Source organism: Bemisia tabaci, chromosome 3 (assembly GCF_918797505.1).
Source record: "Bemisia tabaci chromosome 3, PGI_BMITA_v3".
NCBI classification, from domain to species: domain Eukaryota; kingdom Metazoa; phylum Arthropoda; class Insecta; order Hemiptera; family Aleyrodidae; genus Bemisia; species Bemisia tabaci.
This window is the reverse complement of record NC_092795.1, coordinates 22,378,100-22,401,235: the sequence shown is the minus strand read 5'-3', so window position 1 is coordinate 22,401,235 and position 23,136 is coordinate 22,378,100. Positions and strand designations below refer to the sequence as shown.

Genomic DNA, 23,136 nt, shown 5'->3' with positions numbered 1-23,136 from the left:
TTCTCTTTCATAATTTTTAATCACCTTATAGTTTAATGAGCGACGCTGATAAGATATACAACGTCAATGTAGCATTTGCGTGAAGCGCTGAAATAGACTCGTTGTTTTTCTTTGGAAAATCCTAGACTGAGAGGGAATCTTGAAGTTGTCTTCATTTTATAAGACCAATGAATCACCTTTCTGGACCGAGTCTCAGCAGAAATTTCAAATTTAACTCGTACTTGTCGTGTTATTAAAATATTACTTGTTTACGATTGCGCGTGTCCCGGAGTAATTTTCTGAGTATCAAGTTTTTAGAATTGCAGAAAGTAATAAGATCAGTCCAAATTTCCTCACTTTCCTTCTAATATCCTTGTAATTAATTTGAAATAGTGCAATTTTTAGACTTGATGACAAGAAAACGCAAAAAATACGTACTAACTATACACACCAATAATGCACGTGTACTACCTGCACGTAGGTACCCACTCATTTTACACGCGTTCTTTTTTACTCAATTGTTCTCACGTTATTCAGAGCTCATTTCCGAAATATTTAGTGAAGAGGGAAAATGAAAACAAACGATTATGACAAAATATAAATGATGTGAAAGAGGACCTTCAATCCGAGCAAAAACTGGAATTTCCTGCAAATCGATGGTTATGCAATTTGAGCTACTCAGGCACTGGAAGAAATTCAAGGCACGACCTCAGCTTTGAACGTCTTCAAATCCAGCGATACTCTCCGCTTTGCCGCGGAGTTAGTTTAGTTGCTTAACAAAACCAAACCCAACGCAGATTATCGATTACATTTCACGAACCCACGAGTGTGCTAGCTGGTACCATGCATTCAAGAAGAAAGGGATAACGTATATCGTCACCTTCCAGGCAAAGTATCACAAGCGCCATGCGACGTTTAAAAATTTCCGCCGCCATTTTATTTTTTTACAGAGAAATTGTTCAACAAAGCTGTCCGAAAATTTCACTGAATTTTCTTTGTGCCGCCGATAAAATTTAGTGAAATTTCCAAACAGATTCAACCAACAATTTCTCAGTAAAAAAATAAAATGGCGGCGGAAATTTTTAAACGTCGCATGGCGCTTGTGATACTTTGCCTGGAAGGTGACGATATGTTTGAATTCAAAGCACAATAATCACTTCTTTCTATCTGGTTTTTTCACTTTAAAATTTAATTTGTTGATTCAACACGAATAGATTGCAATTTGCCGGCGATTGCTAATTACCTGCGACATAGGCATCGTCCAATTTTCCTACACTGGAAAAAAAAAAAAAAAAAAAACATATTGGATCTAGAGTCCAGACTCTTAATAACATTGACAAGAAAAAGGACTCTTGATTCAATCAGATTGAAGCTTACATCAAAAGGAAATCTGCTCAAATTAAGAGGCTGGGTTCTTGATTTAAGCTTAAATCTGATTGAATCAAGAGTATTTTTTCTTGTCGATGTTTTTAAGAGTCTGGACTCTAGATCCTGGGTGTTTTTTTTTCCAGTGTATTTTTTGAAATGCAAGTCGGTACCCACCAATTTGACCCAGCATTTCCAAGGCTTCGACCGAAGCTCTTCCCCGGAAAGTTACGAGTGTCGCCCGCGCATCGTCCATTCATCACTTGGCGACCGGGATCATAACTTACGCCCGGTGAAAAGCACACGAGCACTCAACACGGTGTCGGGCGCGCGATCCCGGGTACGCGGCGCGCGACAAGGAACGACGGAAAGTGAACCGAGGCGATGGCCATTATCCGCGGGAACAAAGGACCACTCTCGCCGACAATCAGACGTTTACCCTCGGCCGCGGAAGCCGATCTCGCAACGCGCGGGCTTTTCAATGACTCCGCCCGGTAATAAATGGTTCTTCATTTCGGATGATAATAATAATGATGGCCAAACAATCCACCGCCGAGCGTCGCGGCGTTTTTCTTGAAAAATGCCGCCGATTTGTTACGTCCGTTTACGAATATGTTCCGCGAGCGCTCGGAGATTATTCTTAGTCAGTCCCTCCTTACTCCGCACGGTGGGTCCGACTCACCTTCGAAAGCGGACGATTGATCGAAAATTGAATCGCTGTCTCCGAAATTTTGCAAAGGAAGCTCTCCATGATGAAGATGGGTATATACACTACAATGGGATCTGATCGAAAGAAATTAAAGAAGCATTGAGGACCTGAGGATGGATGTTCCTCTAAAATAGCTATTGCCTGTGGATTTTCGTAAAGTGATCGTAAATACACACTTTTCTAGTTTTTGAAACTGATACAGTCAAAGTCTCTTAATATTGCACCCTTCTGCAATGCTATATTTTTGGTCCTACTTTATTTTAAAAACTAACTTCAAAATCCTTTTTAGAATCTTTTTTAGAAGTATTTGTACCGTATTTTCGGCTGTAAGTTTACAGAAGCACTTTTTTGAAAACTGCGTGAAGACATTGATTCTTAGATTACTTTAGTTTGATTTTTTTCCGTCCTCTTCAAAATGATAGTGTAAAAAGCAATGCATTTAACTATTTTAGATATTCCGACATCCTGGGTTATTGTATGATGAACCTAACGCAAAGTCCAACTATTACACCGCCTCATACTCAGGCAGATCCACTGTGCTACGCTCCCGCTATCCTCCTCCCCCTCCCCACTACAAGAAAAGAAGGGGGCAGCAAAATGAGCCGGTGAAAAAACGCTTTTCCGCCCCTTGCCCCGTGGAGCGCTTTTTACTTTTGACTCTCCTTTCGACCGAGAAATGAGTTTTCTTTTCCGCGGTTTCCCCCCGCTTCGACGCTGGCGTCCCATTCAGTGACTTTCGCCCAAAATGATAAATCATCCCGTTCCCGCGTGCCCTGTTGATACCGCCTCGTGAAAAATCAATCAAATTTGTGTTCGGATCGGAATTAGTCCCTGAATGGGATTAGAAACGGCGGGTTGAAAAGACCACCCGTCCCCGTGGCACCGTCTGCCGAGAGCGATTTGTGCAATCGCGATAATTTTTTGACGCTCCGTCGCGTAGGATTTTTCACGGTGCACTCTTCGTAGATTATTATTTCGCTAAAAGCCTTACTGTCTGCCTCAAGTTTTTCATGATTTTATACGATGTGATCAAAGGGAAAGGGGCTGTAAAATGACGATTTTTGGTATCGTGCCCCTGCGAACAGTGAGAAAAATCAGGTTTGTTCGTTGTTTCTCAGGTTAAGGAACGTAATTCTAGGTTGCAAAACAAACTTAAATGATTTAAATCAAACAACACTAGGCAAAACTCAGGCGAAGGACCGTAAATCCAAGATTGTAAAACAGACTTTAGTAATTTAAATCAATCAACATTGAGATGCTTGGTCCAAAATTCTGCCAAGTTTTGCGCTTTACCTAGTGCAAGATGAAATTTTTAGTCAGAAATGCCTAACTTCTTCTCCTGTTTCTAGTAGAAATACATGTGTTAGGGGAAATTTTGCAACTTTAAAATGTGGCTGCTTCCTTTCTCCTGGAAATCAACGTTCTGTCAACGATGAAATTCTGCAAATTTCAAAAATTTGAATTTCCCGCTCAAATTGCGACAAGAATGACAAAAAAATGAAAAAATTCCGGACCTCCTTGCGGAATTCCGCACTTTTTCAATACTTCAGGACCGCCCTTAAAAAATCAGTACTATTTCCGTACTTTCCGGAAATTCAGGACTTGTAGACACCCTGCCGACACATATGTCTCAACTTCATTCACAAGAATAAACCAAGTTCACGCCGATTCATTGTCCGCAAAACTCGTCGAGAGCCAACGTTTACTCACACACTTGACAACAATCGGTCGATTTGTCGCAGCTCCCTAATCCGGCCACTCAACTTTTATCGACTCTTCATTTGTTTAATTCGCGTTTTTTTCCCGCCTTTTTTTCCACCGCGCGATAACAATGAAACGAAAATGTTTTTATAGCGCTCCCATTCGTCCGCAACGCAACGGGCCCATTATTGCCCCACATAAAAGTTGCCTCCATCCACCCGCTCCCCGAAAGCCGGTTTTTACGAACACTTTTTCATCTCGAACGGGTCACTATGCCACTGGTGCATTGCTGCGGCTCGAATTTATCGTCCGAGTACCTTTTTGTCGGGCGGAATTTTTGGCGGTGTGATTTTTAACGCTTGGAAAAGCGTTGTTGTCAACTTGCAGTGCATTTCGAGAGCGTTTTTCTGTCTCCCTCCACTGGTCCCCAATGGCGAATTTGCAGTTGTCTGAATTTTTGTGAACTTCATCTTCAAAGGCCCAGATACAAAGCTTCATTTTCACTTACAAAGAGAAGAAAAATTATGAACGTTTTTAAGAAATGACTTTGAGATTTTCACATTTGAAAAATGGCGAGTGAAAGGAAGTCTAAAACGTCGCAGACCGAGATCCTGCAGTCTTATTATCGGTATAGCTTATAGTATTTTAGCTAAAATGATAATTGATAAAAGAAATTGCGCCATGACTCATCGCTTATTTCACCGAAATATTAACTCTAAAATACCGATGATATATTCATGTAAAGTTGACTACGGTGTCCAGAGCGATAAAATTCAGATATTACTCAAATCCGAATTTAAATAGCCGCAACTTTTAGGATCCATTCTTGGCACCATTTTTAAACGTATGTATCATCTGTAATTCTATTCGGGCCTTTCCTCCATAGAGATGAGGTTGGCAAGATTTTTTTATCCTGTCCTCTGTCCCAGTTTAAAAGTCCAGTTTGAAAGTCGTGTACATGGGTGACCTAGTTTTTAATGAAAATTCAATGAGCTTTATATTCTCCAAGCTGCTCCAAGCTTCAAGCTTGAAATGGGGGAATTTTTACGCCTCTAAATTCCACAACTGGTGTAATTTAATGTTTTTAAAAGTTCATTGCAGACTCTGAAATTTTTCTACAGAGTCCGTTACGATTCGGATCTTAATTTATATTTTTAAAACTGAGGTTATTTTTCTTTAATATTTAAGGTTTTTTCGCTCAAATGATTTGAAATCTTACTTTGAATTAAACGTAAATCCAAGAGGTTTAAAACTGACGTTCATTTCTAGAAACATAATTTAAAACGCCCTAATCGAACAGCCACAAGACTAATTTTCCTATATTTTGGCTCTGAAGAAACGAACTTTAATTTTGGGAACATTTATATTACTGGTTGGTTTACCGGTTGAGTGTAATGAGCCTCTTGACAAATAATATTTTTACACACCTGCACAGTATTGATTTGTGTAAAACGCGTTCTTATTGCTGAAACAATTGAAAGCATCCAGGCTATTCTCCTCAAAACAGTTCTGCAAATACTTGCCGATGAGTCAAGTTTCCGGTTACCCTCCTTCAGACCCCGAACTTAATAATCAAACTGAGGTGGTTTGAATAACGCGAGGAGGTAATTAATATTTGTAAATGGAGTGGATAATTTTACAATCGTAGGCCGCGAATCGTAAAGAATGAATGTAAGTCAAAGATGCCGAGGAAAGTTCTGAAATACTATTAAAGTTCAATTAAAAGTTGGCGCTTTTTCCACTCTCTCGGCTCATTTATTTGTGCAAGCCTCGTGAAAGTTTCGTTGAGATGATTGCGCAAAGTTGAGGTTCGAGGTAGCAGAGAGGTATTTAGCCGAGTCACGAGAATGGAGCTATTAAGAGATAAAATTGTTAATTGGGATTCCTAGAGCTTACACCGTGCCACCGGGCGTATGCTTGCTGCTAGGTTTGAGATGATCAGCAAGAAGTTGGGAAAACGAAAATAAAAATTTAAATATGCTCGACCGCCCACATTCAGAATCTAAATAACCAAAAACATTTTTTGATACAGGATGTAAAACATAATGTAACCTAAGCCATAGGTTGATTCTGGGGTTTCCTGGTAGTATACCGCCTTTGCGATCGTTTCGACCCCCCACTCGATACAATAACCGAGTCCCTTAGTTCCTTACCGAAAAGTGACTACCGCGAACTTCTGAGATTTTCCAAAGCGTGTAAAAAGTTTATTTATCCGTCAATAATTATGATTTAAAGTTGTTTCTCATTCTGGGGCTCATTAGTTTATGTGCAGTGAATACCAAGAGTCTACGTTACTTGGTTTTTTTAAAAAAAGCCTAAGAATGCGACGCGCTGATTTAAAATATGCATATATAAGCAGAAACAAGCGAACTGATTCGAGGATGGCTGACCAGTTCGGCACTCTAGAATGAGAATTTTACTCCTTCGTTTCGTTTAAAACGTTGCTTAGATAGATCTCCACACCACTGTTATGCTTTTCAAAAGTTGGTACCTTTCCTCTGATAGCGAAGGCCACCAGGATAGACGTAAGTGCAATCTGTGATGAGCCTCAAAACTCATTAGACCATGTGCTAACCATAACACATACAGAAATCAGTTTGCTTTTACAGAGAACCACTTACCCTTCTCCTCCCCGCACACCGGACCTCTGTCCCGACACCGAGACAGTGCTCTTTTGTCCTCCCGAGCGACCCGACCCGGACCCTCACCCTTGATTTTACGCTTGATTAACCATTTCACCGTCACGCTAGGATTCGTCCAATTTTCAAAAAAAATTGTTTCGCGTGTACTTAGCAATTTTTTCCTTACTCTCCGTTAAAAGACGAATTAAAAGAGGTCTCATTCATAAAAATCGGCCGAATAGAAGAGAAGTTACAGTATTCGAAATCCGAAGAAATCAACGAAACTTCTCCAGACAAAAAATAAAATGAAGGGAAAAAAAGAAATGTATAAATTACAATTAAATATAATTGACCTCAGAATTTGACAAGCAATTCAATTATATAACGGAGAAAAAATTGGGAGAAATTACAAAAAATTCGCCTCTTGCAAGGGGCTTCCTTGTAAGAATTTTGACCTGAAGACAAGGTTTGAATAGCAGCAGTACTCCATACAATACACGGTGTGCCTGAACGAACATTTTTTTTTTGTCAAAATCGAAAATTCTTTATATTTTTTAACTACAGTGTCTCTTAAGTCGTTTAAGCTAAAAAAAAAATTCCGTCAAGATTCTGGAAAGTAAAGGCGCTTTAAAAGTATTCTGGGGCTATAATAGCTAAATCACCGGGAGTAAATCCCGTTATATTATTAAAAAGAAAGTGACTCCATAGTTTAATGCCTTAGTTTCTTGAATACGATTATTTTAAGCACTCAAACATTTATACCACCAATTATAGCCATGGGGTGATTTCCTGAGAGCCGATAATATCACGAATTTCTCATAGAACCTTTCAAAATGGCTTGCTTTTTGGGCAGCCGATTCGGTCATCGAACCGGGATTTAAATGGAAGCTGATAATAACACAAAGCTCTGAGAAAAATTTTGAGATGAGTATAGGAACGGTTTGTAAATAACGAGGAGAGGCGGGCAAAGCGGCTAAAATCCTATCCAATTTTTGCCATTATTCTGTTGAATGGATGTTGCCGCGGACTGCTAACTGCGTCCACACATGGTTTCTGTTCTGGTTCTGGGTGTCTGATATGCATATCGATACGTGAGTATTTTTACACGTAGAATCCAATGTTCACGTCAGGGAGTCGACACATTTCGATTTTTTCGATTTTATACGGAAAATTGATGGTTTTTTCGGGATTGAAATTATTAATGTTTCATGAAAAGTAAATGCACCCAAAAATGACTATAGCATATTGATTTTTACATATTTGCACTCACGAAATTGGTTGGTAAATTCAACGAGTGGGTGCATCGACTTGGTATATCAAGTTTCTGCAATTTTTTACGGCAAATCGGTAGATTTTCGGGATGTAGATTGCTTACTTTCAATTCATGAATGAATAAAGCATGGACATGGTTGAACTTCTTTGCATGGAAATACGTTTAAAATAACAAAATCAAGACATATCTAATGCAATTGCATTTATATCGAGTCAATTTCTTTTCAATAATATAACGGGATTTATAATGCCGGTGATTTGGGTATTTTAGCCCCAAAATAGCTCGCCCACTCGGGAGAGCTCTTTGCGATCGATTTCTTTTAGCATTGGTAGTGTCCGTGGCGACAAATGGATGGTTCTCGTTGCCGTCGGAGGAACGGCCAAAATCCCATTGATTTCAAGGTCTAAAAGTTGAATTTTCGCGGGTTACAGTTTTCCTCCGTCGAACATTTCCGTTCCCTCATTCAACTGAGGATTAATTGTTCCTCGTTTGCTACACTAGAGAGCAGCACTTTCCAGTGGCCGAGTATATCATAGCATGTTGCTATGGTTTTATAGCAAATTACCTAATTGTATGTTATCATCCTCTTATCTTTTCAATGCAGTTTTTGTGTGCAGTTGTACTTGCAATTGTTATTATTTCTTAAAATAAAAAACATGGTGACCTCGACGTGATTTAATAATTTGTTCAATTAATTTTAAGTTACTAAGACTAAGATTGAGATTTGCGCATAATTAATGGATAATCCTTAAGATTGCCGTTATTGGTACCATAGAAGGTTAATTAACCTCAAAATAATTGCATGCTTGAGAGCTCGGTTGAGACTCGCATTGGGATCCTTTCAGAGTTTGTTTAAACCTCATATTAAGAATGCTTTAGGATTCGTTTGAGCCCCTCGCATTAAGAATGCTTGGGAGTTCGTTTGAGCCTCGCATTAAGAATGCTTGAGAGTTCGTTTGAGCCTCGCATTGAGTTTCTTTAGAGTTCGTTTTAACCTTAAAATACAGATGCATGAAGTGCTCTTTCGAGCTCCGTGCTATTTATAGTGCGCGAGGTGCTCCATTGAGCCACCGCATACATACAAAGGCGTGATGTGCTCCATTGAGCCACTCGCATACAAAGACTTGAAGTGGTCTTTCGAGCTCCACGCTAAAATTCAAGTGAGTTCCTTTTCCGCTCTTAGTGTATACCATAAGTATTGTGTAAGAATTATGGCAGAAACGTTCCTCCGAACCGTGCTCAATTATAGTTTCTTTGAACTCTGTGCCGATAAAAATTCAGAATTTCAGACTGCCAGCTTAACAAAGTATAACCTTAATTCAAGTTGGCGACTTGATTTAAAAAAAAAAAAAATTAAAATTAAATCATATGGTTTCATTACATTGTTGACAAGTTAAGAAAAAGCTTATCAACGATGAAAGCCAGAAACAAAAATGCGATGGCAAAAATAGCCATTGCAACATTTGCCGCAAAATCACATTCATAAAAGATAATTCCATTTCTCTCTCTTTATTTCTCTTTATTTATTGAAATGTGAAAAATTTGACTTATGAAATTACGTCATAACATTTTGCATCGGCATGTAACCTCTGATAATTGGGTAAAGATTCATTTAATACGTATACAATTTTAGAAAAAAGCATTAATAGTTGTTAATAGTTTCCCAAAGGCGAGCTCTCCAACACAGTAGTGTTGGAACCATGTTTTTCCATTATTTCCAATGAAAAATTTGACTTAAAGCTGTGCCAGATTTCACATAAAATTTGTGTTTTTTAAGTAATCGTTTGTACTTTTTTAAGTAAAAGTAACACAAGAACAAAAATATATTTCTCAGTGTACAGAAAAAGGTACGAAGGTCGAAAACATTTTTCAATTCGGGCGAAAAATCGGATTTTGACATTCCGACGAAAATTCATTCTTCGGGCTCCTGAAAAGTCAGTAAATTTGCATTGTAATCGGGCTAGTCTGTGCCTTGGAAATGGCAGAATGGATGTCAGTAGCCCTCCATCAAAGCAATGTTTTTCGTACCATAAACGTCCAACCGTTATCATTTTCGTGGTTTGGTTTCAACATTTTGGGTGTTTTTTTGTCAAAAATATTTGTAAAACATTTAATCCCCATCAATATTTCAGTTTTCAGTTTCTGTTTACTAATACCAAGTGGATGGTTCTGTATACAGAAACGGCAAGGAAACATATTGGTCTACGCAAGTGCCAAAACTACTGTTATTTTTGACTCTTGAGAGCCCTCAAATACCCAAACCTGGTCAATTGACTCGAAGCTTGCTACAAACACATGACCCACGGGTTAAACTACCATACTAAGGAATAACGCCGTATGAACATTCAAGAGTTGCCAAATTTCGTTTTATAATTTTTTTTTATTTTTGAGGCAAGTCATAAGTATTTTTCGTTGAAATTTTCAGGAACTTCAAGTGAAATTGCGAACAAAATTACACGAAGAATGAGAAGGGAAATATTCATATGTTTACCAGAAAATTCGTGTTTTATCAGAGGAAATTTGGCAACGCCTGAAAAATCATGCGGCGTTTTAGCATGACAGTGGGGCCGGTACGCACAAGTTTTTCCCCGAATCTGAGCGACACCTCATTGGCAGCTTGGTGCGGAGCATTGATAGGTCACGCCTTGAGTCACGCGCCTTCAATTTTGCAGACGCAACACGGACATCCATCAAGTACGAATAGTTGTATCTCTGCGCCGTCATCAATGCTGATCCTTTCCTTGGCTTTATTTCCATATTGCGTTCGTTTTCGTTTATTTTATTTGTTTGGTTGCTTCAAGCGTTATAATCTCCCCTTATCAACCTCCCTACAACGAACGATTATTCTGATCCCGACGTGGTGAATGGGATAACATAACACTTAGTAGCGGATTGCTATAGTGGCGTGGCGTGAATTGCGATGTATCGGTTGTTATGCCATTTAAACCTATGGTAAAGAATTGATTATTAAGGTTGCCGCTGCGAACACCCTGTTTATCGATCCTTTTCCACAGGTTTAAATGGCATAATAATCGATATATCGCAAAGCACGCCATGCCACTGATTGCTATCAAAAAGCGCTCTCCATCAGCTGAACGCTCAAATGTTCAATAATATTTGGCACCGTTGCCTTGGAAATATCGGCGGGTAAATCATTGATTATTGATACAAGATTTATTGCTGGAGCTTGCCCATCAAAAGAGATCGGCGGTGGGAGCATCCAGGAGGGTTCGTCTCCGAAAGAGGGCGAGTCATGAACGAATGGGTGAGTATGTTGGCAAACGTGGCGCCGCACAGTGGATCGAGTCAAATAGAGAGGTCGGACATGAAATTTTTGACCAAGATTCCGAATTTTGATGTTTATTTTGTCACATTTTAAGTTTCAAGGGGTGCTCCTTGAAGATCATTTTACAAGAGAACCAATGAAACCACTTTTAGGACCTCTAAGTTTGGTATAAATATATAGTTATAAGCGTTTAAAGTTTCCAAATTTTGCTCGACCTCTACTATTGTTTCGATCCACTGTGCGCCGACCGTTGGCTAGTCTCCCGTGTGTTTGCTCCCTTCGGCTTCCCGGCTCCTTATGACTCACTACCTTTGCGGTGCCACCAGATAGAGAGAAGGAAACATAACGTTATGGACTTTGGTTCACGTTGTTCGTCCTGAAACTCGATTGAATCGGTGGGCATGAAAATGCAGCAGCTCGGTAACTTTAAGACCCCCAATTTTTATGAAGGTCATTGAAGATTGTGCCTTAATTTTAGCTTGAGTTTTTAAATTGTCATAAAGTATTCGTTTTTTGGCATCTAAAGGCTTTTTTATCCTCCTAACTTTTTCCCCTACTCTGCTTTTTTTTTTTTTTTTCTTTATCTCTTGAACATGTATATTCTTTTGAATTCGCGTATTTTCATTCTTACTGATTCAATTAAAGCCGCTGATGATTCCATCAATGCCAATTTGAGTTCCGTCGAATTGACCTTGAGTATTACTCTCCTCTCGTAGTTTAGTTAGAATTTTCAGTGAATTAATGAGTTTGTAATGAAAGAACCATTGATGTGACTATCTTCATCGAAGAATGAGTAGAAAATCCTGAGGGAAGGACAGTAAATGCGACAAAAGAGTACGATGAGATTGTTTATTGCAGTTATGAAACCGAAAAAGCTCAGTCAGAGAAAACAGATCATACGGATTAATCTTCATTGTTTTAAAGAATCAACCTATTTAGCCATTTTAATTTCATTATCAAACAAAAACAAAGCGCAGTGAGCTCTTGCGATTGGCGCTTGACTTTATCGGCTTCATTTAAATTAGGTCTCCAATCTCACCCGCTAAAAAGTGTTGCCAAACCAAGAAATGTTGAATTTAAAGATTTCAAATAGATTTTTAAAAATATTGAAACTTATCAAGTGTTATTATAAGTTGGCATATTTATATAACATTTTTTTTAAAACCCTATTTTTTCATCGACGGTTTAAGAATAATGTTCATGTCGTCGGAAGGAAACCCGTGCAGTCGTACCACAGTACGACTTTGCACTTTTTTTCGTACAAAAAGTTAATGTCAGTTCGCAAAGTTAGGAATTCCACCTTGTTTTGTTTCAATTAACTTGACTATACTACAGCTGGCTCAGCCAGAATCCGCGTTGAGTAGAAAGATATAATCTGACTTTAAAGGAAAAGTAGAATACACTTTTATCTTAAATTTGGCAGTACTGTTCAAAATTAAGTATTGACCTTTCGTTCGGAAATTCAACGATCACCGAATGCTATCCCTGAAAGAACGAAAATTGAGGCAATAAAAAAGACGTTCAAAGAAGCAATTGCAGGAGCATTGATCGCCAAACCAAGTTGATGAACTCGTAAAACGTATCGTAAAATCAGCCTGAAACTGAGCGCGACCTACCAATAAACGCCGGAAAAAGAAAGTGAAAAACAAGTGGGGCGTGACTTGTAAAGTTTTCTTGAGCTCTTCAGGTTAACTTCCGCGGCAATACATTTTCATTCGCATTTCAATCAAAGTAACCTATATCTCGCTTAAGTTTAATATTTCTGATCTTATTGCTAGTTCTGATAAAATTATGGCCAAAATGCCATTGAAAGTAACGTTGTAATTACACAGTTCCGACATTACCGGATCAAGTCAAATTGATATCGGTGCAATTTGATTAACTTTTTAAGTATGTGTTAATGTGTTATGTAATGAGCTTGAAAGAAGGATAAATGCTCAAAATGTCCGTCTTATCCATGGCCTTCATTTAGTAATTTGGAACCACTTTATTTTTGAGTCATCAAGAAATGGACGCATCTGCGCATGGACTCTAATAACATATATCGTCGTTTCCTAGGGAACGTAATGGACTACTCTGCCCTCAGATATCTCCAATCACAGATTTACTCACCTACTATCAACAGAGATATAAACCCACTTACATGCGATGAACCCACTGTCACAACCAAAATTCTGAAATTCATCCCCTCTCTTAATTTAAAAATCTAAATTTTCGAATATACACCCATTTTCAAAATTCTCTGTAAAGACGTTAATAGCCTGTGACGCTGAATGTCATAAAATATATTAACTAACTAACTATTCATTTCAATGTTGCTAACTTTCCTTTCACCATTTACAATTTCACCAGGAAACTTATTCTTGAAAATCTTATACATACCTCCATGTAAACATTTTGGACAGAAATTGTGCCATCATATTGATGTGAAAAATAGAATTTAGAGAGTATATTTTGCAACCTTGGAACGGAGATACGTTTCTTTGTTTTGGAAACGGCGATATTTTTCTTTTAAAATGAATCAGAAATATTAAGTTCTTATCACAAAATGTATTACATTTACACTCGAATGTCGGGATGCATAACTTCGGTTTCCCGATTCTGACGGACGAATGAGTAAATATCTCTCTCTGGCGGGAGCCAGGGGCTGAGGGTGGAATTGAAGGGCGAGGTAGGCACGTCTAGCACCTAACCAAGATTAACATCCCTCTCGAGGCCGCGAAACCGCAGTCCAGGGACTCGATAAAAATCAATTTCCGAAAGACACCGAGTGCGTTTATGGAGGGGAGCTATTCATGAGCCGTATCGGAGTCCCTGTTGCGCTCGGAGTCTAGACTTATACGCCTCTTTCATTACCAATAAAAACTGGCCGACCATGTTGTGCGGCTCATATTTCGCCACTTTATCCCACCAGGAAAAGCGGGAACTCAATTCTGCCGCGTTGGGGAAAAACAGCTTCTAAATACTTTCGGACGCTCCCGAATTTTCTCTGATAAAATACGGACTGAGCCATTCTCCGTTTAATGAAGGGATTTTCTACATTCCAACCCCTCTGAAAAAAAAAAATTTAAGCTTTTAGCTTGAAACTTATTTATATGGTAGGCAATAACCTCAAACTAAGATTCCTCAAAAGTAGTTAAGCTGGTTGCATACCAGCAGGCCGATTATTGACATTTATAGACAAAAAAGACGAAATGGAAACAGAGGAATCTTATTGGTAGAAGCGGGTGGTTGCAATGGACAAAACAGGTAGGTAATAGAGTAACTAACGACAACCCACGAAAGACCCCACAGTTAGTCCATCATTTTCTCCCTTAGTCAATTGGAATCACCCCTTTCAACCAATAGGATCGCTCCATACTCCCAATGTCTTCTTTGCCTATCGCTTTGTCTATCAATTTCAATAATCAGCCCGCTGATGCGCTTTAAAATCGCATAAAATGGAGAAAATAAAGTCTTCTGGTGAGAGAAATGTTTAAAATTCCAACGAATGAATTCCAATGTCCTTCGTTTTATGTGTTAGTAAATATATCATAACTTGCCCGGATGATTGTTTTTCACAACTGGAGTTAGGTTTTTTTATATAAATCGAGATGTGTCATTCACTTTTTATCTCTTGCTTTGTCATTTATACTTCCATCGTAATTTCAGAATTATTTCAAGCCAAACCAGAATTTTTTTTAAATAAAAAAATATCTAATATTGTCGAAATGATTTGAGTTTTAGGGACCTTGAGACGTCATTTGGAAATCTAGAAATAATAATATAAGTGGCTGTAAAGAAGTTTTGAACATAAATTTGTAGAGCAATCTTAAACACGTTCAGAAAAACGTGACGTTTACGAAAATTTTGTCTATGAGTATTGAAAGAAATCGTTAAAAATATGGATCCTTATCTTATGTTTTAAAGTTCTCACATAGCTTTGAACTGCGCTTTCACATCCTTTGATAAGAAGGCAAGCGACCACTCGGGCCACCAACAGAAGTAAAATCACTGAAAAGCTCTGGTTCGAAGTGTTTTTTCGTCCCCCCTTGCTTCCCTCTCAATTTAAATAAAGAAGTCTCTCTTCATAAACCGCACACAAAGTTAATTCTGAACACATTTTTCTCGCATCGTCTCAAATAAGGGGTCTGCATCATTTCAATAAAACTTCCGAAAGGGTCGCCCACGGCTTCCTGCTGCCGAGAATTTTAAGGACCTCCGCGGGTGCGACATTCCAACGAAAAAACAACTCATTTTGTGTCATAATCTACACGAAAAAAAATATTTCCCTCGTTCACAGTGGCATTTTTTTGCCTCGATGTTTCCCTCGTTCCCACCCGATTTTCCCGCCTCTTAAGTTTCTTTTCAGTAGCGAAGCGTGTTAATCGGTTATCGATTTACTCCCACTTGAAGCTATGGTAAAGAATCGATTAGTAAGGCTCACTCTGACAATCGATACTTTTCTATGGGTTTCAATGGCAGATCGATCGATTCATCGTAAAGCACGACACGCAACTGTTTTTCGCCGACAAAAACCAAGCTTCTTCAGACGCCGCGAAAATTCCTTTTTCTGGATTACCGCCTGGCTAAGTGAATTCAGCTTAAGTCAAACGAAAACTCTGTAGGGCATGCGCGGTTTTTGCTTTGTGTGGAAGATTAAGCTTGGGGTGGCGCTGAGGGCTCCCCATTGACAAATCCGACACTTAAGAATGCAACAAAACCGTCGCTGCGTCCCTAGTTGTGTCAATTCATTGGAAGTTCGCAATTCGGCCTTCGCAGCCACCCAGCCGACTTGAGGTTCTTTCGAGGAAGACTCAATTGAACCGTTTATTTTAGAGAAGACTTAAAGGCCGAAAACTCGTGAGCCAAGGACGTGGTGACGATTAAAGAAAACGAGCGTTAAACGGGTTTAGCGTCTGGGCGTCCCTAAAAGTGAACGACTATATAGAACTGCCTTTACTTTTTTCGCCTTTAATCTTTTCTGACTACTCTTCCAATTTGTTAGGACCGACTTCCAAGTTCTCTCCTCTTTTTAAAAATGAACACTGTCTTTTCTTTCTATTTTATCAGTGCCGACAAAGACGCACAGGACACTTTAGGTACGTTCATAATGTCGCTGAGTTGAAAAGAATCGCAGATATTAAAAAAAAGAATATCGTATAAATAGGTATTAAATAAATTATATTCAGTTTATTTTAAATGTATTGTGTGTCTTATTTTCAGAAATTATTTTGAGGAATTGTAGTGTCAATATTAGACATTTTCACTTTTTAAGAAAATTTCAAAAAAAATTTTCATGCAATATATTGGACGTATTTTTGTCAAACGGAACTATGTGCATCAAGACATGAGCCCTGAGACCCATAAGAATATATGCATAACAGGGCTCACGTCATAATGCACACAGTTCCTTTTTACAGAAATACGTTGAATTATGAGTAAGTCCATAACCGGAATATCAACAACTCGAAAATAACATAATATAATAATGTGAGAGTTATCGAATAGTTTTCTGGCTGATATTGCTCCTTGAAATGGCGGAAATTCAAACTACAGCAATCTGAAATTAAATTTAAAAAAAAATCGATTCAATCACAGTGATCGATGCATAAGAAACGCTAAAAAAAACAGTTGTTGGAAATCTTATGCTTGCACATTCGTTTGGAGTGCACTGATTGAATAGGTTCGGTGCGCGTTGATTGAATGGAATGGATTTCATCATTTTCTACCGTAATGAGAAAGCAAAGCGCCGCGTTGTATCGTTTGCTGTTACTCTCCTTGCTGATGCTACGTCGTCATACTTACGCGCTACTTTTTACTCTTAACAAAAAATAGAAAAAAATTGTTTCTATGTTATTTCTGGATCTTCGTTTGCTAAATCTGTTTTCATTCTACGTATAAGGATTTCAGGTTGAGGTTTATTTTGGAATGTTTTCTTATTGCTTTCAAGAATATTCATCATTGAATAGTTTGATATGCATCGTAACGACTTTTTGAAAAATCAAAGACCTCGGAGTCGTAGAATATTTGTCATACAAGAAAAACTCGACGGGAATAATTTTTGGAGTAAATTATAATGTGCGTCAATGTCTGGCCCAACTCTCATCAGGAAATCAAAGATTGAAGCAGTCCTTATGCTGTCTTCATATCTTATATGACAGATTTTGTAATTGGGAACTAAAATTTCTGGCTCATCCTTAAAAACACGTATAGACATAGAGAAACTAATGATACATACGTTGTCTCTTAACTGAGCCAGACATTGCAGTCCTTAATCCCAAAATACAATCCAAATAGCAAAAATGAATAGCTTGACAGTCACATATTTTCAATGTATGTATGTATATTCTAGTTCACCGATGGATCGAGCCACGAACTCACACACCTTAATACACAATATATGGACCGACCGACACTCCAAATTTTCTACAAATATCATTTCAGCAAAATTGGCTAATTTTTACCAGACTTGGTTTCTCAAAGAAATTTACACGTAATCAAATCCAAATTTCTCTAATATTTTTCAAAAAGATATCCGTAATTGTGTTCGAAATTGGACCGCGTTAAACAGAAAGGATCCAAGCGACACCAGCTATTGCCAAATTTAATTTGGCAATTCAATTTTTTACATGAAACCGGTTGTGCGGATTTCAGCGGATTTTCTCCATAGTACGAAGCAAATTCCTTAAAATTTCAAAGGAATCCACAGAAACGTTCTCTCGTAAAAAATTAAATTGCCCAGTTATATTTGGCAATAGCTGATGTGGCTTGGTTCCTTTCCGTTAAACGCGGTCCAAATGTGGGTAAGTTTATGCTACCAGCTCGAAACGCGCATTGGCGCCTACAAACCTAAGGGGATACTTCAAGCATTGCGCAATGCGTGAAGTAGCCCCTTAGGTTTGTAGGCGTTAGTGCGCGTGCGCGTTTCGGGCTGGGAGCACGCGGCGGCTCTCTCGGCGTCGCTAATTTCACCTCAGTCTCCATACCATAGCTACCGAAGAAATCCGGCAACATCTAGACACTCTTACGTCGTTTTTCCTCAGCGCAGCGATTCGAGGCCGCGGAGCGACGGAAGCGGGGCCGTTCGTCAAAAACCCCTCCATTGTTCAATTGTTCGGTTGCTAATCCGAAAGTGTTACATTACGTGATTGCTTTCCCGTCGCTCGACGTCGGTAGGGGGGCGGAGGGTTGGGTGGCAGAGGCAAGGAACTCACCGAATCGGGGATTTTTCTGCTTCCAGGAAACTGCAGCGGTCCCCTGGGCATGGAGTCGGGAGCCATTTCGGACGCCCTCGTTACAGCCAGCTCATCTTACGTGCCCAACGTCGGCCCCAAGAACGGACGGTAAGCCATTTAATTGCTCCTCTCTCTGCTTCCCGATGAAATATTCATGCCAGAAGCGACGCACGGTAGGTCGAGCCTTAGGGAGACGTTGATCATGAAATTTCTGACTGTAATTGTAAATTTTGGCAATGCAGCATTGCGTCCATGATATTGGACTCCATGCTCACCGTAGAGTACACAGAGTCGTAATGTAAGTGGGAGAGCTGACGTCATGTTCTGCTCGACGAGTTGCGAGCCCCGTGTGCGGGGTCACTTTTTCGATACATATTCGATCCAAAATGGCGGTGTGGAATATGGCCGGGTCCCCGTGTATCGCAAACAATCGATTATGTATCGAAAAAGGGACCCGGCGCCGCACAGAAATCTCGCAATTCGGGACCTAGAAAATGCTCAAAAGTGGCGCCAGCCCCACTTGCATTACGACTCTATGTACTCTATGATGCTCACCTATGTACTGCCGAGTTAAGGAAAAACGCCGTATAAACATTCAAGAGTTGCCAAATTTCCCCGAGTAAAACCTTCATGTTTTAGGAAAATTATGCATATATATTTTTCCTTTACACTCTCAGATATTTTAAATTAAATTGCGTACAAAATTATGTGAAAATTTTGGAAATAAATAATCACCATTTTCCCAGTTTATTCGGTTTTTACTGAAGGAAATTTGGCAACGGGGGCTCATACGGCGTTTTTCCTTAGCACGGCAGTATGATACTCGGCTGCTCATCACGTCAAAGATCTTCGACTCCATGCATGCTCACTTTAATGAAAAAGCATTTTTTCGAAAATCGAAGCCAGCATAACGTCCAAAATTAAGGGATGCAGATATTCTCTGACAAAGGTGAGCATGGGATGCAAAAATTTATCAAGACAATTTATTTAAAATAATGACCAAAAAACTGTATCTTGGTAGAAAAGTGTGCATTGGTTAGGTTAAGTCAGGTTAGGTTAGGTTCTATGGTTAGATTAGATAAGAAAAGTTTGCGATTTTCTATGAACATCGTGTGACATTGGATATCAAAGGTGAGCATGGAGTCCAATATCTTGGACGTGATGCTACATAATCCAAATTATGATGCTTATTCCTTCGTATTATAAATTATAAGTGATACTTATTAAAGGAAATGTTACCTTAAAATAATAGTTTTTAAACATTAAGGTCCTCTATTAACGTAGATTTAGACGACGAAAGTTTCCCGACCATGTTCTACTTCTCCCTTGGACTCGTACCATTGTGCGAAGGCTCGACTGCAAAACCATGTATTTCAATTCTCCGTTGCCAAGACTAAGGAATGTAGCTTCATTCTAAAGTTGCAAAATTGACTGAAATAATTCAATTTCACGATGGGCAGATGCATGTAATTTGGACCTAATTTTGCAATTTTAGGAACTAAAATGTCTAGCTCTTTCGATGCAACTTGAACTGTTAGTTTCTTCATGCAGATAGGTGTTTTCATGCATGAGTCAGAAATTTCAGTTCCATTTTGAAAAAATCATTTCAATAGTTCTGCTACGTTCCTTCGTTACGTGCGTCATTTCCTACCAGGCGGTGTCCGATCCGAGCGAGAAATGAAAAACTCCTTCAGTATGTGGTTATGCCACTTTGGAGTTGAAATATTTGTATCACGCCTTTTGCTCTGGATGTAACTCAGTGTCTAAAAATGCTGGTTATCAATCTGACACATTGGATCGAGAAAAATTGACGAATAAGTAAGTAATCGCTGAAGTCAATAAATCAGTTATGCAGCTTATATCAAAATTATTTCGAACGTACTTACACAGTTCAAAATCTGCATACCTGTCGAAAGCTCGCTGCCTTAACATCTTTTAAGTGATGAAATACTCGTATGAATACTCGAAACATCTTTGTTCTGTTGTGTAATAAGTAGCTCGGCTCACATTGCCGTACAGAAAAGCACGAAGAGGAAAGAGGGGGCGGAAAATGCGCATTAAAAAGATTAAGACTCCGAGATTCAACCGGAGCGCTGAGCGGGGTGTGGCAACGATTTTATTAAGCGCCTCTCTCGTCTTTCCTAACTCGCGTGCGACCAGCCCAAGTATGCAAAAGGTCGCGATGATGCCGCATAACGCTTGTAAATAAATGAAAATGAAACACTAAGAAGTGGCCCGAACTGTATGTAACAAGGTGGAGAAATGGTGCTGGGTCCACACCATTTCGTGGGGATAACAAAGCCAAGAAATTCCAAATATTAAAATCAGAGTCAAAATTTAATTTTTTGAACTCTAATGCGTACCTGTATGTAACTGAGGGGGGAGAGTGTTCGGCTCAGGCAGTCTGCATTGGAATATTAAGTTGGAGTCACGCCGAGAGATCTATACCGGTTTGGGCCTTTTTAGACCTCATCAGCAGATCACATTCGGCAGTGAACCCAACTTAACATACCGCAAAATCCAAGACGGTATTAAAACGCCGTCATGGATATGACCCCGGCATGACACAAAAATTTGATCCTCGCGCCATCTACCACGAAAAGGTGTGGACCCAGCACCATTTCTCCACCTTCCTTGTAAATAAATATACTTATATTCTTTGAGATAGTAGGACAAAATGTCCGAAGATAAATTTCCAAAGTCAAAAAAGTCCAAATCCAAAGCATGTCCAAATATATGGAATGTCCAATAGCGGTATTATGGTCAAATATATAAGTACCGAAATGTGAAATAATTTGACTTTCCTCCAACAAGTAAATGTTTATATTACTCGTAATTACCTATGGCTTACAGTAACCAAACATTTGGGCAATTTTGATTTTGGCGATGGCACCGCATTGGATATTCCAGGTACTTGGAAATTTTGTATTGTTGGACTTTTCTTATATTGGACATTTTTTGACTCTTGACCATTGTTTTTCTGGACATTTTGATCTATCACCTATTTCAATGAATTAAAGACGATCCTTTGTCCCCCATTTTCCTGAAGTTTTGGACTTCAAAAGCTAAAAATTGCTCTTAAATGAGAGTATACTGCACTTCACTGGAACAAAGAGTTAACGAGGCAGAAAAACCAAAACTATGAAAGAAACGAAAAATTCATAAATCGATTGTCCCAGCTGAATTAAAACCATATAAAACCCTCAATCCCCTAATAGCCTTAATAAGCCATATTAAGCGTTAGCCGTTTAGTGCGATATCCAATGGCTCCCTTTATCCCAGTTTAGACAATAGTAGAAATGTCGGGTCCTTAAGCTGTTGCAAACCGTTGAGATGCAAAGATAGGGAATCTTTGCATGGAGAGTTTGTCTTGATGTAGAGATGGACTCTCAGGATAGCGTGGGATATCCACTCCATTTTGGCCTCAACTAGAGAACTTTTTTTGAGCTTGGAAGTTGATTTCAGAGAAAACCAGTGGCACCATCGTGTTTCTCGCAAACTTTTACATAAAAATCAACAGTCAAATCGCAAATTCCTCACACATGCTACATCTCCATTCAACCAAAAATTTATCTGTAAAACAATGGAATTTTCAAACATTGTACGGCGCGTGTGACACTTTGGCCAGAAGGTGACGATAAAGGAGCTTCGGGGGAACTCTTCCCAGCGAACATATTTTCGAGTCGGACCCGTCCTATTTTTTCGCGAAACGTGACAGCGTCGAGGCGAGGGTATGTTCTCGGTCTCGGTGGAAACATATTCTCGTGATATTTCCACCTGAGTTGTTTTAATGTACCCGGTAATTGTTTTAGTAGTGAGCGTTTCACATCGCCAAGAATCAAATACTACGCCTTGTCCTTTCCGTTCTCCCCCCCTCACTCCCCCGCCCGCCCGCCGTGCCGGCTTCTCCGGGGCTTCTTCAAGCCGCTAATGTTAATTTTATGTTCACTCTCAAGATAAACACACAGCATGCCTCGCTCCCGAAGTTTCCGGCATTTAATGTTTATTGAGACGCAGCGCTGGCTGCTTTTCGAATTTTCGGATGATCAGCAAATTGAAGATCACCGGGGGTTGCGACGTGCAGTGGCGTGGCGTGCTTTGCGATATATCGATTGTTATGCCATTGAAACCTATGGAAAAGGATCGATAAACAGGGTGTTCGCAGCGAACACTTTAATACTCGATTCTTTACCATAGGTTTAAATGGCATAACAATCGATATATCGCAATTCACGCCACGCCACTGGCGACGTGCTCATCTCGGATTTTCAGGACGCGTGGTTGGCGGCCCGTTAAATAGGCTCAATACGCGCGGCCTCTCTGCCGTGCTAAGGAAAAACGCCGTATGAACCTTCAGGTGTTGCCGAATTTCCACCACTAAAATTCAAATTTTCGAGGAAACTGTTGGATATTTTCCCTCAAATTTGTCAAACAATTTTGTACCTAATCTAATCTGAAATATCTAAAAATTTCAAGGAAAATTATGCATAACTTTGCTCAAAAATACACATTTTATTCGGAGAAATTTGACAACTCTTGAATGTTCATACGGCGTTCTTCTTTATCATGGCAGCTCTGGAGGAGGTATAATTTTGAATGTGTACACGGGAGAAAAATCAGGTTAAAATAGACCTGAAGCGATGTTTTTCTTTGTAGACAAAAACAAATTTTCCTCATGCTTATATTATACGCGCGGTCTCTCTGCCGTGCTAAGGAAAAACGCCATATGAGCCTTCAGGCGTTGCCGAATTTCCATCAATAAAATACTAGTTTTCAAGGAAACTGTCGGGTATTTTTCCCCGAATTTGTCAAACAATTTTGTACCTTATCTAAACTAAAATATCTAAAAATTTCAGGAAAAATTATGCATAGCTTTTCTCAAAAATGCACGTTTTATCCGGAGAAATTTGGCAACTCTTAGATGTTCGCACGGCGTTCTTCCTTAGCATGGCAGCTCTGGAGGAGGTATAATTTTGAGTGTGTGT

The 23,136-nt window shown here is 39.3% G+C and overlaps 1 protein-coding gene across 3 annotated transcripts in view; it reads left to right on the top strand.

Moving 5' to 3' along the window:
* The window catches only part of LOC109029975 (discoidin domain-containing receptor 2), a 259,641-nt gene that overhangs the window by 141,856 nt on the left and 94,649 nt on the right, over nt 1–23,136 (top strand). For all 3 annotated transcript variants that reach the window (XM_072298023.1, XM_072298022.1, XM_072298021.1), the window contains exon 5: nt 18,157–18,259. In XM_072298023.1, coding sequence (XP_072154124.1) covers nt 18,157–18,259 — 103 coding nt within the window. The remainder of the gene's footprint in view (nt 1–18,156; nt 18,260–23,136) is intronic.